The sequence below is a fragment of the Gavialis gangeticus genome, unplaced genomic scaffold (assembly GCF_001723915.1).
Source record: "Gavialis gangeticus isolate Ggan-Ray unplaced genomic scaffold, GavGan_comp1, whole genome shotgun sequence".
NCBI lineage: Eukaryota > Metazoa > Chordata > Crocodylia > Gavialidae > Gavialis > Gavialis gangeticus.
The window spans coordinates 165685026-165700325 of record NW_017728992.1 but is presented as its reverse complement, the minus strand read 5'-3'; the positions used below and the strand labels follow the sequence as shown (position 1 = coordinate 165700325).

At 39.3% G+C, this 15300-nt stretch overlaps 1 protein-coding gene across 1 annotated transcript in view; it reads right to left on the bottom strand.

The window, feature by feature from the left end:
- Positions 1–232: 232 nt before the first annotated feature.
- RIMS2 (regulating synaptic membrane exocytosis 2) overlaps positions 233–15300 on the bottom strand; it is a 1108253-nt gene continuing 1093185 nt past the window's right edge. Inside the window, exons 30-34 of the mRNA XM_019528053.1 lie at positions 7183–7324; positions 6017–6129; positions 5205–5306; positions 3655–3794; positions 233–3173 (exon numbers count right to left, since the gene is read on the bottom strand). Coding sequence (XP_019383598.1) covers positions 2955–3173; positions 3655–3794; positions 5205–5306; positions 6017–6129; positions 7183–7324 — 716 coding nt within the window. The 3' untranslated portion in view covers positions 233–2954. The remainder of the gene's footprint in view (positions 3174–3654; positions 3795–5204; positions 5307–6016; positions 6130–7182; positions 7325–15300) is intronic.

Sequence of the window (15300 nt, the reverse complement as noted above, 5' to 3'; positions counted from 1 at the left end):
GATTCTGCCCAATTTGGCAGCCAAATCTCCAAATCCAAGTTGTACAGTTAAAAGTTCGCTACTATAGCCCAACCAGAAGAAAAGTTCTATTTCTAGCAACTCATTGACATCATTATCCTGATAATAATAGTTTTATTGATCTTTTATTTTGTAGTGTGATAATCCATGAAGATCACATCAGGAATGGAGCAAATCATCCTGCTTAGGAAAGAGACAATGCATAATGTACACATTCTGTAAAGAAAATGTTTTATTTAAAGTGTTAAATACCATCACCAGAATGAATTTGATTTACATTAGTTAGTGTTCATTACAGGCCTAATCTGCCATTTTTCCCCCCCAACTGTAATTCCTTTTAGCTTTTAAAACGTACTATGTACAAGACAGCAGTGATCACTGGAATAGTGCTATTTACATGACTAAATCATAAGTAGAGATGCAGACCTGAAAATTAAAAAAAATTACATTAATTTTTAAAATAAATACTGCATAATGACAAGTATGTACAAACCTTCTGTATGGTCACATCCTTCATTTTAAAAGTTAGAAATAATTTATATAGGAATATGCATACAAGAATGTGTGACCATCTCACCGTATCAGAATGGTTATGTAGCTTTTGTTTTAATCTAGGGGATATTGTCTGTATGTTTTTTAACGTCTATTTGTTGCTGGTACATAAGTATCTAAATTATTTCAATAAATATTTTTTATCAGTCTGTTCATTAACTTAACGTTGATCCATTATATAATCTCAGGATGACAAGACACAGTCTTGATGTACATCATATTGCACCAAAACGTAAAAGGCATTTTAAGTGTTATCTATTGATGTTTCTGCGCTCTGAGGAGACACAGACAGTTTTCTAATGGGCAAAATAGATTTTGAAACAAAATCAGAAGAATTCTGTTATGTATGGCCTAAATTTAAAGATAAATGTTATGTATATTTTAGAAATTATTGCAAGGTTTCAACATTAAACCTTATGTATGAATTAAAGGCATATAGAGACCCAAAAGAGGGACAGTTTTCATTAAATATTAGCCAGTTACATTCCCTTTAATTAGAAGTTAATGAGAAATCTGAACATGCAGCACCACCCAATGGTAGTAACTGCCTGTTACATTAGAGACAAGTATTTTGAGATCTGTTGACTCTGCGCTGGGGCTTTTGGTGATGGTGTCAAATAGCTGTTCAATTGTTAATATTCGAATTTCTTTAAGACGATTACAAATGAAAGTTTGACATTTTTATGGCAGACTGATAATCCCTAATTGTCTCTGCCATCACAAATATTCGTTCATGAAAAATTGAACTTTACAGCGGAAGAATTATAAGTAGTAGCAACCTTTGCTGTTTCTTATATGTCCAAATAGGTAGCAATTTATTTGTCTAAGTGCAAATGAAACTGTTGAAATTTAGCTAATGGAAATCAGACTTCCAGTTCATTTTTTTCTCTCTCCAAAACCTTCAAGAATGATCGTTCAACCCTTGAATGAACAATGCTGGTGCTGAAAACAAATTTATTGAAGACATCTTACAATGGCCACATGATTCCAGTATTTTGCTGTAGAATTCAATTTGAAGGTGAGAAAAAATGAAAATAAGTTACCATGCACTGTACAATAAATTGCAAAAAGTTCAAATATTTTCTTTATCAAATACATGCTGAATTACTTTAATGTACTCCCAAGCCATGTTGCAAAATCCTTTTCAACATGCCTGAAAAAAGTAAGTTCTTAAACAATATTTTTCTCAAAGAATTCAGGAATGCAGAATAATCTGCAACCCTGAACCAATAATGGGGCATAAGAGAATAGTAAGTCAAAAGGTAGCTGTTTTGAATATGATAATCCTGGGAGACGGGAAGGGGGCAAAAAGCAAAAGGAAAAGGGAGTTTGGGAGGAGAGATAGAGAAAGAAGAAGGGAAAAGAAGTGTACAATTTGCACATAATGTTGAACTTTACAAGGCTTGTACCTTTTACATTTAAATAAATTTAATATATTACACTTATTCCTTGTCACATAAACAGAATTTTAAATATTTGCTAGAAATAATTTTTTATTTTTAATATACGTCTGCAAAAACACAGACCATGACTGGTTTAAAGAATGATAAACGTGGTGTGTCTTTGTATCACCCTGTTGCATTCTCTCCCCTTTAAAACCATGCACTAGTGAAATTTATTTTTAAAAATAATATAAATTGTTGAAAATGGCTGATTTATTCTTTTTTTTTTTTTTTTGCAAGTTGCAGCCCCAAGAAAATAATTTAAGTGTTCAGCTAAATCTGTGTCCATGCAAAAAAGTTTCTTTAATTTCATACAGTACAGTATATCCACAGAATTTTATTTTTTAGAGTCCATTGCGTCTGGGGTTTCACTGTAGCAATAGCGGGAGCTATGAAGCCTGCCACTTTAAGTCTTGAACCTTTCTAGTATGAAGTGTTTGCTCTGGTCATAAATGACTGTTCCAAACAGCAGCTGACTCTTCTTTTCCAGCAGCTTTACAGTCTTCCACTGTTCTTCTCATGTCTACTATTCCACTGACTTGTAACATGGCTTCATGGGAGGGTAAATTCCATTTCTGTGGCATAACCAAGCTTGGGGGGGCAGATAAATAAAGAAAAGGGAGCAACAAAATAGATATGCCATTGAAAGGGACTTTTGTTGCATGAAACAGATTGATTCTTTTAGTTTAATCCATGGCTTCAGATTGGACCAAAACTGAGCGTCACTGAACTCCAAACCCATTAGTTCTTTATAGCTCCACTCCTTCACCTGAGGGCCTTCTTTAGGGCACAATGTGTGCAACTTCCTCTGAGAACACAGGATCGCTTTGTAGCCCTAGAAACAGGCTCAGAAGACACAATATTAAGCATGCAGTGTTACCAGGGTTTGCGACCTGTAAATTTTTTTTTGTAACGCTGGTTGCTATGACAGTTTCACAGCTGCTATGAGCGAGCATAAGAAGGTCCTGTTGAACTTTCAAGAGATGATTGGGAAGCTCTTCTAGTGAGAGGGGCTAAGGTTGGATCTACTAAGGAGGAAGGGGGGAAGAGTTTGAACCACCCAATCACCATATTGGACAAGTCCAGTTCGTCTAAAAGTATCTGTGCCACTCCCATAAAAGATTTGTGATCCATACGTCCATAGTCTCCCCAAACAATTATCTGTTGGTAAAGAAAATAGAGATTTCAGAATCAAATAAGAAAGAGTGTGATCTAAGGCAGCTAATTCTTCAGATACACCCAGTTACTTATTAAAAGAGAAGCAATTCTAATCGAAGATAAATTTTCACATGATTTAGCTTTCAATCTGTTATAGTGGTACAGAAGTAAATGTAACCCGGGCTGTAAACCCATGCAACCGGATAAAAAGGAAGCAGAAAATTGAGGTGTACTGTGAAATGGAGCCCATACATTTGGTATAGGTGACATATACTAGTTTGAATATAGTATTAATATTTACAGAGCACCTCTTTACTGGCTAAATCATCAATAGAGAGTAACAGATTGCCATGGTAGCAATTTGCTCAGTAACGGTTTGAAATAGAAAGACTCACAGAATAAGTCGCAGAAGAAGTCCTGAGCTCATTCAGTGACAATACAAGTGAAACATGTTCAGATGCACAAGAATATTCATGAAAATTACCTGTAAAACTTTTCCTTGGGGACTTTCTTCAAATGACAAAAGTTGCTGGTAAAGAGGTTCCAGCGTTTTTCTTGCTACTTTTGTTTTCTTTTTGGCTATGCAGACTCCATTTTCTAATAAATACACCTTTACGTATGGTGCTTAGGAAGAGAAAGAAGAAGAAGAAGTGAAAGGCAAATGCATACTTTTGCACACTAGCTCCAATATTTAATACTATAGAGATCTGTCATTTTGTACATAAATACATTAACTGTGCAAGGCCTTGCACATAGTATTTATTAACACTTATTCCCATTTAACATGTTTGTATCTTTTGGATAACCAGCCTTCTCTACATTCCGCCCTTATTTGTAATCTATATTTGATAAAACAATTCAATTTTTTGAACTGAAAGGATTCTGGCAATTCTTCAGCATACATGGTACTAAAAAGTACTACATGTCCATTTGGTCCATTTGAAAGACGAATAAATTATTGGAAAGCATGCACTGACTTTACTGAGTTTTGAAGTAAGCACCTAACCGTTCTTTTGAAATAATGTACAAGGGGAAAAGTTATGCCCCTGAAATGCCATCTATTCTGGTAGGACAGCTTGGTGAACATATTTCCATACTGTTCCTTTTATAAGCAGCTGTATACAAACACAGTAGGACAATACATTTGATAAAGAGAAGACAATAAGTAGCATGTTCCTACCTTTTTCAAGGTGGGGACCTATTACAATCATTTGGTTAATTTTCTCCTCTCCCACAATTACTTATATCAGGTCTTTCCAACTTCTGAGCAGCCGGGGGCCACACCTACGTGAGCTGCAGTCCTAGTGGCTACATAAGGTGCAGGCCACAGACCAAGGGCTGCTAATGGCACAGGGGGGCACACTCAGGCTCTCTCTGACAGCCCAGCATGTTCCCTCCCCACCATGCACAGAGCCAGGCAGCCTGGCTCCATGCCCCCTGGGTGCATGTGCCAGACAAGCAACTCAGCTTTCCACCCCCACCACATATACAGAATCCCCCTTCCCCTCTTGACCATGTAACCCCCTACAGCGTAGGCAGCCCAGCTCCAGCCTCCCTCATGCACAGCATGAGGAGCCCATCCCCATCTCCTGCCACACCACTGCTTCCCCAACCTGCCAAGAGCAGGGGCAGGACATAGAAGCCAGAAGAGGGTTGGAGAGCCTGAAGAACCCAGCTGTTGTGGCAGAAGCAACACCAGGGTGGGAGAGGCAGTGACAATCGTGACAAGAGCCTGTAAAGTGCATACTAACCCTTCAGGGGTCACTGAAGCCACCACTCGTTGAACAGTCCTGACTTATAGCTTCAAAAACAGGTTTAATTTGCTATAGAATAATTTTTGTCCCTATTAATTGACTAGAATACATCACCACTATTTTTGTGAAGATGGAGTTGAAAATAAACACTTAGATTTACTGTAGTCTTTAATACCAGCTCAGTACTTTTTTACAACTGTATAACCCACTACATTTTCTAGAGAACTTAGTGTTTTAGCATAGTATTTCTATTCATGTAAATTGGATAGTTTTTTCTTACCTGGCAGTGTCTTTGAACCTGGTTTTACAACAAGGCCACGGGCTCGTATTATTTCTACCTCCAACTGTCCTTTTTTGTCCATCATTCCTACCTGGATATCACCTGAAAAAGAAAGTCTCCATAAATTGCAACTGAAAAATATCCAATTCTATTATAACTTGTAACCTTATTATGTAATTAATGTGTGACAATTTGCATCCTTCCCATGAAATGAAAATTTTCAACAAGGATTTAAATAATCTTTTATAATTAACGTTAAGACTTGTACTTTTCACTGGTATACATGCTCATTTGATCTTTCTTGGAAGTAAATCAATTTTCTCTTTATAAACTTCTGTGAGCACAGAGCCACTAAAAGTACAGTTAGAAAATGCATTTGCACTAACCAGCACTTCAATACTGGCTGAAAAATGCTACATAAAGGTAGACAAGTATTAAAATATCCATTTTACAGACAGAGAAACAGACAACAGAGATAAAGGTACAAACGGTCAAAACTGACCGTCTAGTTACATTTTCTAATAAATGCAGACATTTACAGTGTCTCTGTATTTCAGTGTCAAATGCTAGGTACCTAGACACTGATTTTAAGAGTGTTGAAAGTCACCAACTTCATCCATGAAATTGATCAGCTTGATCAGAAGTTGAACCCAGAGTTCAACAACTTTTGGAAATTTGGCTCTGAGTGGGGCAAGATTGTATGGCAAATCCAAGGCAGAGCCAGAACTAGAACTAAGATCACTTGATTCCCAATTCTGTGTTTTGATAACAAACCAATAACATTATGCTGAGATCACAGGTCGCATGCTTACCCATAGACGGTGTTGCCAATGTCTGGCGTCCTACAAGTTGGGCAGGACCAAGTCCATCCAGAAAATCACTGAACTGGCTGTCTGCAGCCAATCGCACACCAGGGAAAATCAGACTAAAAGAAATGTATCGCAAATTATCAAAAGAGTTTTAGCAGAGATGCTTAAATTTACCCTTTGCTATTTTCCACCCTTTTCCACCTTAGTGACAATGTTGATATTTTTGCCAACCATATCATAAAAACATACTATCACTGACAAGACTGTAACAGCTTTAAGCTACCCTATTGTATTCAAACAGTAGCAACTCAGGATCCCATATAGTTGAGTAAGTCAAAGCACCTGTAACCCATCGTCCTCTCGCTCAGACATTTCTCCATATTCATATGGGCCTAGACTGAGCCAGGCACATAAGCGAGTGATACCTGAAAGCTTGTGAACATTAACACTAAAGCGAAAGTTTTCAACAAATACTATTCACATTTCTAAGGAAAGTTATTCTGTTTCCTTTCTAACTGTATTCAAGCAAGTGAGTGCTAATGATCCAATGATTTATGAAACAGTGAACTGTCACTGAATCTTGCACAATATTAATAGAAACAAATTTAAATATCAGTCATGGGTGTAGGTTGTAGCCATGTTGGTCTAAGGACATAAGCACATGAGATTCTTTGGGTAAATCCAATATCTTTTATTAGACCAACTCAAATAGTTGGAAAAAATCTTCTTTACAAGCTTTTGGGTACAATTACCCTTTGTCAGGCAGAGGAAGCACCTGCAGATCAATATCAGTCATGGGTATTTGAATCTGAAATCTCACTATGAGGCTTGGGAAACAACTCACATTTCAAGCACAAAGCCAGAAATTGCTTTTAAATAGCTACAGGTAAAAAATTTCACAGAAACCATTTGGCCAATAATAGTTTAAAAAAAATCTTTTTTGTGGACAATTGATTAGAACTTTCTACCTACATAGTGGGCACCTTCCTACCTAGGCAGTGAGCAGTTCCCTCCATGCACTGTTTTATTCAGGGAAAACTCTATGGCAAAAGAGTTTAAAATAGGAATTTACCCATGGAGGTACTTTAAGATTTAACTCGCAACTTTTATCAAGAGCAATTTGGCGGAGAAACAAGAGAGAAGATTATATAAGTAGCAATCTTTCTTACTTTCCTTCAGAGCTGTAGCTATTCATGCTGCCATCTGTGGATTCCCGGCTGGCCTGACGAGTCATCCAGTTTCTCATCTCCACAGCCAGTCCAGTTTCTGTGCTTCTCTGAACTGTGCTCCGCAGTTTCTTCCCACCTGCTTCTGTGGAAAGATAACAGAAAAATCAGTGGTCTCATTAGAACAAATGAATATATTTAGAGGAGGATAATACAGATAAGTAAGTACTCAGTTTGTGGAGAGAGGGAGAGAGAGAGAGAGAGAGAGAGAGACGATTTGCAAATACATATCAAATTGTATTTTAAAAACAGTATGCACATAAATTCCAGCAATAGACAATTTGCTAGAAAAATTAGCAGGCTTATGATGTTATAGATCTTTTAATTATATTATTTTAGAGCACTACTGATTTTCATGGCAGTAATGAGGCAGAGAAAGCACATAAAAACCCTTGGATCTTAGAAGCATATGCAGCTTATAGAGGTAACCAGACTTACTACGTGCATAACTGAGCGTACTTAAAAATATAATTTCCTTGGATAAATACATCTCCTCCAACTCTTCCATTAAATTAAAACTTACAATGTCTCAGGAATGCTCTAATGCAGCTGAATTATTGTGTTAAAACAGATGTGGCCACGATTAGTTAAATGAAGTTATCTACTAATGAAAGTGGAAAACAGCAAAATAAGAGTTCTTCTTTAAATTTCTCCTTTTTCTTTCCTTCTCTCTTTTTATTATTTTTTTTTATCTAGGTATCACACAAGAAATATAGCTTATGCTTAATTTTCATGAACAATCCCTGGTAATTTTTAATTTCTGAAGTAGTAATCAGTGGAAATATATTTAGCATTTAGCTTTAGATATGAAGACATCCATGAAGATGAACGGATGGACAAGAGGGAAAAAAGCCCTAATGAAGTAGGAATTTTGATGTGATGATTTGTTATTGGGAATTCTGATCAAGTCCCAGATGATATACAGGTTGTCAGCTTCAGCCCCAATATTTACAATGGAAGGAACGTGAAGACTGGACTTCCCTATTCCAAAACTATAGGTGTTCCTTTCCAGCCATGCCTGAGATGCAACGGTATCTTTAAAGCCATACAGCTGTGCAGGAAAGCTTATATTCCAGTTTTGTGTACCTGTTTTGTGCATAAAGAACTAGAGCCTATAAATTAAGGCTTTTACTTGTCATCATTACAGTATACATGAGCAACAACAGAACTATTCACTTTACTGCAAAACGTGAGCCACTTACCTCATTTTTCTCTAAACCAAAACTAATTAAGAGTCAATCCATCAATATAGAGATAATAAACATACAGGAAAGAAGCTAAAAAACTGATATTATCTTTGAAAAGCAAGGGGGAAAAGCAAAAAAAACCCCTGCATTCATTTATCTCTGCTTGTGCTGTTCCAAGTGTCTGCTGTGTTTATAATTTAGATTAAACTAATGGAAACTGACAGCTTACTTCCAGCACTGTTCCTGATCTTATCTAAAATCCAATCAATTTGACAGAAACAAAGATATATTTTTACATAGCTACCTGGCCAAATAGGCATCTTTTGCACATTGTGTTACAATACAATCCACATAAAATGCACACAATACCAAAGCCATATGTTTGTTTCATTAGGGGACTAGTTATGTTTCATCTTTTGTATGTATTCATTACACCACTCTGCTAATTTTTGTTCAGTTTTGGCTTTATTGCAGGTCATTTCCAGTTCATTGTTGTAACATTCTGACACAAACATGACACATCACTTCCATGGTGCAAGATTCAACACAACAACTACACGTCTTTGGAACTCATCTTTATTATGTATGCAGTTAAGACCAAGCCTAAATGCTTTTAACTGAGTAGATAAATATTAGTCAGTCACGTAAGGGCAGTCTGTACCAACTGGCAATTCTAAATCTCCACACTTTAGACTCCTCAACAAAACTGACATTAAAAATGAACACTTATGTTGCACAATGATTTGCTGAGCAATTAAAGCAAACATACAAAAATCAGCAGACCAACATCCATTCTGGGCTCAGCAACACTTATTTCACCTGCTGTTTTGAACCTTGCTGTTGTAGTGTCTGATTTTTAACTATTCTTCCTTTCCCACATTCATTTTATTTGAGAGAAGTGGTGTTGACTCAGATGAGATGGGTCAGACGGATGGCTGGAAACAAGGTGCAAATTTGCTATGGCATGGAAACTACCAAACAAAACTAGCTTTCAGCTCTGGATGGATACAAATGCCTAGTTCACAATGTCTGACCCCTCCCAAAGCCTTGGGGTGAGGTTGGGAGAAACCTGTGTGCACAAGTGTTCAACAGAAACCAAGCTAGAGCTGTTTTATTATGGTCTCTGCCCTTTCAGCCACATTGTAGCTAGTCACGAAGCTTATGCTTCTTGAGTACAAGAATATAGATGAAAATTTAAAGAGGAATATATTTGTTTTTAATAAAGATATAATGGAAAGCGTCAACTGACAGATATGTCTCTTGTATCACTGTGTCAGGGAAGCAAGAATATGTTTAGTGTAAACTCTTTTAGCATAAATTGAATGTGTTGGGAATGTCTATACTTGATTCCCTTAGGCACCACAACTGGGGAAATGGAGCTAAATTAACTAGAGAGGCAATCTAACAAGACTCACACAACTCATCAGGCCAATTCAAAAAGGACAACTTTTTCTGTGATTTATGAACTTTGTTTCATGAAAATATGAAAAAGTATTAAAAACACTAAACAAATCTATTAGTATGAAAATGCAAAGCAATTAAAGTAATATTTAAAGTATAATGTTGACCTAACAAACAGTGTTTGAGAGGAGCCAATTTAGATTATTATTCTGAACAATGTATTATATAGTTACATTAACTTCACATACAAAGGGAAATAATTTTTTTTAAAAGCTTTCAAAAACAAAACAAGGTAGAAGTTAGAAGATTTTTGCCTGGGGCTTGCCAAATACATTGTTATCCCCTCAAAATATAAACCATATTTCTGACTATGTTACTATACTTTTACTAAAGAAAATTGAACATGGCATCTATTGAAATAAATTATATCTAACTGCCCTAGAAATAAGCAATATGTCATGTCTGTGTTGTAAAATACAGCATAAATTATTAGAAAAAAAGGAGTTCAAATCAGCAGAGTGGAACAAATTACCAGAAATAACCGTTTTGGCATTTATGAGGGCACATTCATTCTTGTGGTTAATCACACTTTTAATATAACTAATGTGTTTACTGTAAATAGATTTAACAGGACACATTTTCTAAAATTGCATGCAAAATTATTTGTGCCTATGTTTTCTTATTGAAAATCATCCATAAACTGAATGCAAGAGAAGCCTAGATGAGGCCGATTTGAAAATGTAACTCATTGGAATATATTCTTGCCTGAGATCTGGAACCTGTCCAGCTGAGAACTCCCCCAGTGAGAGAGGGGAGCTGTTGGCTGATACAGAGTCATTTGAATAGACACTTGCAACAACTTCCTTGACTCCAGTATAGAAAGACAGGTGCAGAGAAAGACAGTTTTACAAGTGGGAAACCATAACCAATAGCTTGAGTACTGTCAGCTCCCACACTAAGCAGATCTAACTACCGGAGGGAATCTAGCCAAGGGGTGGTCAAAGCCTGGCCCGTGGGCCGAATTGGGACTGTAGCAGACTCCATTCCCATGGAGACCCCAGCAGTGGTGGAGCTCTGACAGTGCAGGACCAGGATTTCAATGGAGACCAGCCCCGTAAGTCCTGGTAGGGCACCCAGTTGGGCGGGGAACTGCTCCAGGGCTGGGATCTCGCGGTGATGACAGCATGGTCCAGAACCAGGACAGAACCTGCTGACGGCATGCCCCAGGCTAGATTTCATTTTGTACCAAGAGAGGAATTTTTTTCTCTCTCTCAGTGGTTTGTTCTATTTCACCCCTTACAACAACCTGGAAACCTGGCTCATGGTGACTGATTATGGGCGCTGAACTACTGGCAGTAACTTCATTTGAATGGAACACAAATGTAAGTCTTGAGAGCTTGTGTTCATAAAAGTTCTCATAATATTTTTGCAAAAGTAGAGATGCTAACTGAATTTTCTGACCAAAATTCCAATGATATTATGCAGTTTTTGCCTGTCTGGAATCCCTCTGCCATCTGGATTAGATTATCATCATTAATAAAGAATGATAGGTCTTCGTGTTGCTTTTAGGACATACCAAAAGCCAACAGAGGCCTGTTCAAAATGATTTACTATCACCTTGTCTTCCTTTCCTGTCCTACAGAACTGTCTAATATTATGGGACAATGTTAAACAGCTATTCTTCCTCCTTATACAGGGCCAGGGAAAAATGTCTGCATGCATACATATATGTATCAGAGAAAACCACTACATGATTTTTTCTATATAGAGGTTATACACAGTGGGGCAAAACTCCTCCAGATAATAGATTTACTACCAGTAACATGCACAGCACATTGGAAGTCAACCAGAAGGAAGAGCCTTCGTCCATGATGTTACCTCCGCAGGAGCAAAATCAAAGGTCTCTGTTAGCTTGAGGAAGTGGGAAAACCTACTCATTGAGATTGACATACCTAGTCATTGAGATTTTCACTGTTAGGCCTGGTCCTATTTGAGAGGGGACTTTGCTTTACTGTAGGTTCCTTTAACAGACACGCTCTTTCCATGAGGGAATCAAGATCTAACACAGCTCTTGACAATGCCAAGGAATATAGTACATTTTAGCCTCCTTTGGGGAAAATGACACTATATAAACAAAGGAACAGTTTAAAATAAATTTATCAGTGCAGCATGGTTAGTTTCATAACTCAACCCCTTACTATTTTCACAGTTAAATTGCTGCTGGCCTTAAGAAACTCACTGCTTCTTAAGGTGCAGCAACTGTAAACCCCACAATGCAATCACTACTTATCTAAGAGAATCTAAATGGAACAATTAATAAACCAATCATGTCACATTGTAAATGACGAAGATACAGTATTTCTGACCTTCAGGCACAAATATATACTAAGAAAGGAAGTTGTCTGCACTGTATCTTTAGTAGCTTATTAGGTCAAAATAAAATAAAAACATCCCTGCTGAGGGATAGAACACTTCCTTAAATCTCTGCCTACGTATCTGTGGAGTAATACTGCATACATCATTCTGTAAAAAAAATACATTATGACTGCTGACTTGGGAATATACTGATTTTGAAAACCACTCACTGGGGAAATATTCCAGCCTAATATGCATGAGATGTTCAAGTCTAGCCTGATTTCATATGCTTTATCTTCTTGCACATTATACGCCTCCAAACAAAACATGCACTTTGTTTGGGAAGGCATAATGAAGAAAAAAGGATTGGCCATGGGTGAATACTGATCACACAGAGCAGGGGCACAATTGGTTTTTCAGGGTCACTCACCCTCCTCTAGCTGCTCAGCCAAAAGTTAAATTTTTAACCCTCTCTTAGCCACTGCTGATTTGGCAGCACCTATGACAGGATTAAAACTCTAGGTCTAACACTGAAGAGCAGACTGTCCCTGGAGCGGACTCTGCTGGCTGGAAGTTAGGCACAGCCCATGGCAGCTATTCCAGCGTCTCTGTGCTTCAATTCCAATACAGAAACCATCTACTTTGCTTAAAACACGTCCCCCAGTTTTGTAGGGATAATTTTTGGAGAAAAGATGCATGTAAATATGCAAGTAAACATAGTAATTTAGAAAAAGATCAGCGAGAACTACTAGTACAAAACATGCTAAAGATAATCACAATTTATGATATGTGTTCTTTCTCTTGCTACTAATTGTGTAACCTCGTTATGGTTATTACTTATTTGTACTGTTAAAGCATAACAGTAGGTCAGGCACTGAAACCAATGGCATGGATTATATATTTTAGGACAGCAAATTTCATATTTAGGACATAAGTAGACAGCAAATTCAAGATTATTAAAATTATCCTAATCCACTTTTATTTCCAAACATACATTTCTTGCTAATCTGATATACAGGAAACCCTCAGTATTCATGGATTCAGCATTCATGGTTTCAAATGTTCGTGAATGCCAAACCTGCATTTTAAATACACTTTAAACATTTACCAGAGCTCCTCGGGAGCTCCGCACTTGCTGCTGCTGGGCTCCTGCCGCCACCACCAGAGCCGTGCCCCCCCCAGCCACCGAGGGCACTGCATTCATGAATGCTGACTGCATTCACGAATGCAATGCCCTATTCACAGATTTTGCCATTTGCAGAGATCATGGGAACATATCCTCCACGAATGGCGAGGGCTGCATGTAAACAGAGGTACAATTCTTCACAGTAAATCAAATCTCCTGGGTTATTTTCCAGAGCTCCCTTCTCCCAGCCAGCACAATTTACACACCCTCCCATCTTTACATATTCAGACTAATAGTCTCAAACTGCAGACGAATCTGACTCCCCATTGTTTTGTAGCTGAGCAATCATCTACACCTGTTCACAATCAATGTAAAATGCTACCATATAAGAATGTAGCATTTTCTATGCACTTTGCATTCTCTATAAATAGATGTAAAATGATGACAAAATGTGAAAAGCAACAGGAAATCAGGCCTACCTACAAAATATTAAAGTCCTTTAAAAAATGAACAAGTTATTATAAGGATTAAGATCTTATTTTATAAGTGCAAAGCATAGATTTTAGGGGTGCAAAGATTTTTTTGCCTGACAGCCAATTATTAACCAGTCATATTGGCTGATATCAATCTGAAAATCAACTTACAAGACTGCAGCCCGGCAGCATGGATACCAGTGCCCTGCTGGTAAGTCCATGGTTGTCAAGTGGTGTGGAGGAGGCAGACTGAGGCCTCCGTGATGAGGAGGAAGGGAGTGGGGCAGGGACTGGGGCTGGGGCAGGAGCACGCACTGCCCAGCCCAGCCCAGCCCTGGGGCCGGGAGCGGGATGGAGCTGCGAGCGACTTGTCCAGAGGCATGGGGGGAGGGGGGGTGGGCAGCTTCCCACTGCTGCCTGCAAGCCTCAGGGAACGATGTGTCCCCCTGGATCTGTGCACAGGGTGAGGGCGGGCTGCCCGTTGTGAGCTTGGGGCTAGAGGCTGCTCTAGCCTCTTCCCACCGGGAGGGAGGGGAAGGGGCTGGGCAGGGGTTGTGTGTGAAGTGGCGCTGAGAGTGCCTATGGGGGGGGCACTGAGTGAAGTGGCTATGGGGAAGCTACAGGGAATTTTGGGGTGGCTTTCTCATGCAAGAGAAAGGCAGGGGAAGCCCCAAGCAGAGGCAGCACTAGGGGAGGGCTTGGGGGGCTATAGCCACCCCAAAATTCCCTGTAGTCCCCCCATAGCCAATCCACCCAGTGCTGCTGCTGCCACCACCCACTGCCACCCCTGCTGGGAAGAGGCTGGAGCAGCCCCTGGTTCCAAGCCTGCAGCGGGCAGCCTGCCCTTGCACTGCATACAAATCTGATGGGGCACATGCCTCCTCAAGAGGTATGTGTAGCAGCAGGAAGCCACCTTCCCTCCCCCTGCCCACCAGCTTTATCCCACTCCCAGCTCCAGGTGGCATTCACTACCCTGGCTGGGCTGGGCAGGACCTGCTCCTGCCCCTGCCCCTACCCACTCTCTCCCTCACCATGGGGGCCTCGATCTGCACCTCCCCATGCCCTTTTGCCCCCCCCCACAGCCTTACCAGCCCAGACACTGCTTTGCATGCTGCCAGACTGCTTTCCTGGCCACATGCGTACTGTAGCTGCACACATGTACATGACATTTATCGGTGACATTATCAGCTACAACTACCCAAAAGCTCCGATGGCCAATAAAATCATTTTTTCTTTTATTAGCACTGATCCAATATGCCACTGATATATTATAGTTTCATAGTTTCTAGGGTCGGAAGGGACCTGAGCAGATCATCTAGTTCGACCCCCCGCCATGGCAGGAAGAGCACTGTGGTCAAACGACCCCAATAAGGTGGTCATCCAACCTCCTCTTAAAAACCCCCAGGGTGGGAGCCTGCACCACCTCACTTGGAAGCTGGTTCCAGACCCTAGCCGCCCTGACCGTGAAGTAGCGCCTCCTGATGTCCAACTTAAACCTTCCCTCCGCCAGCTTGTGACC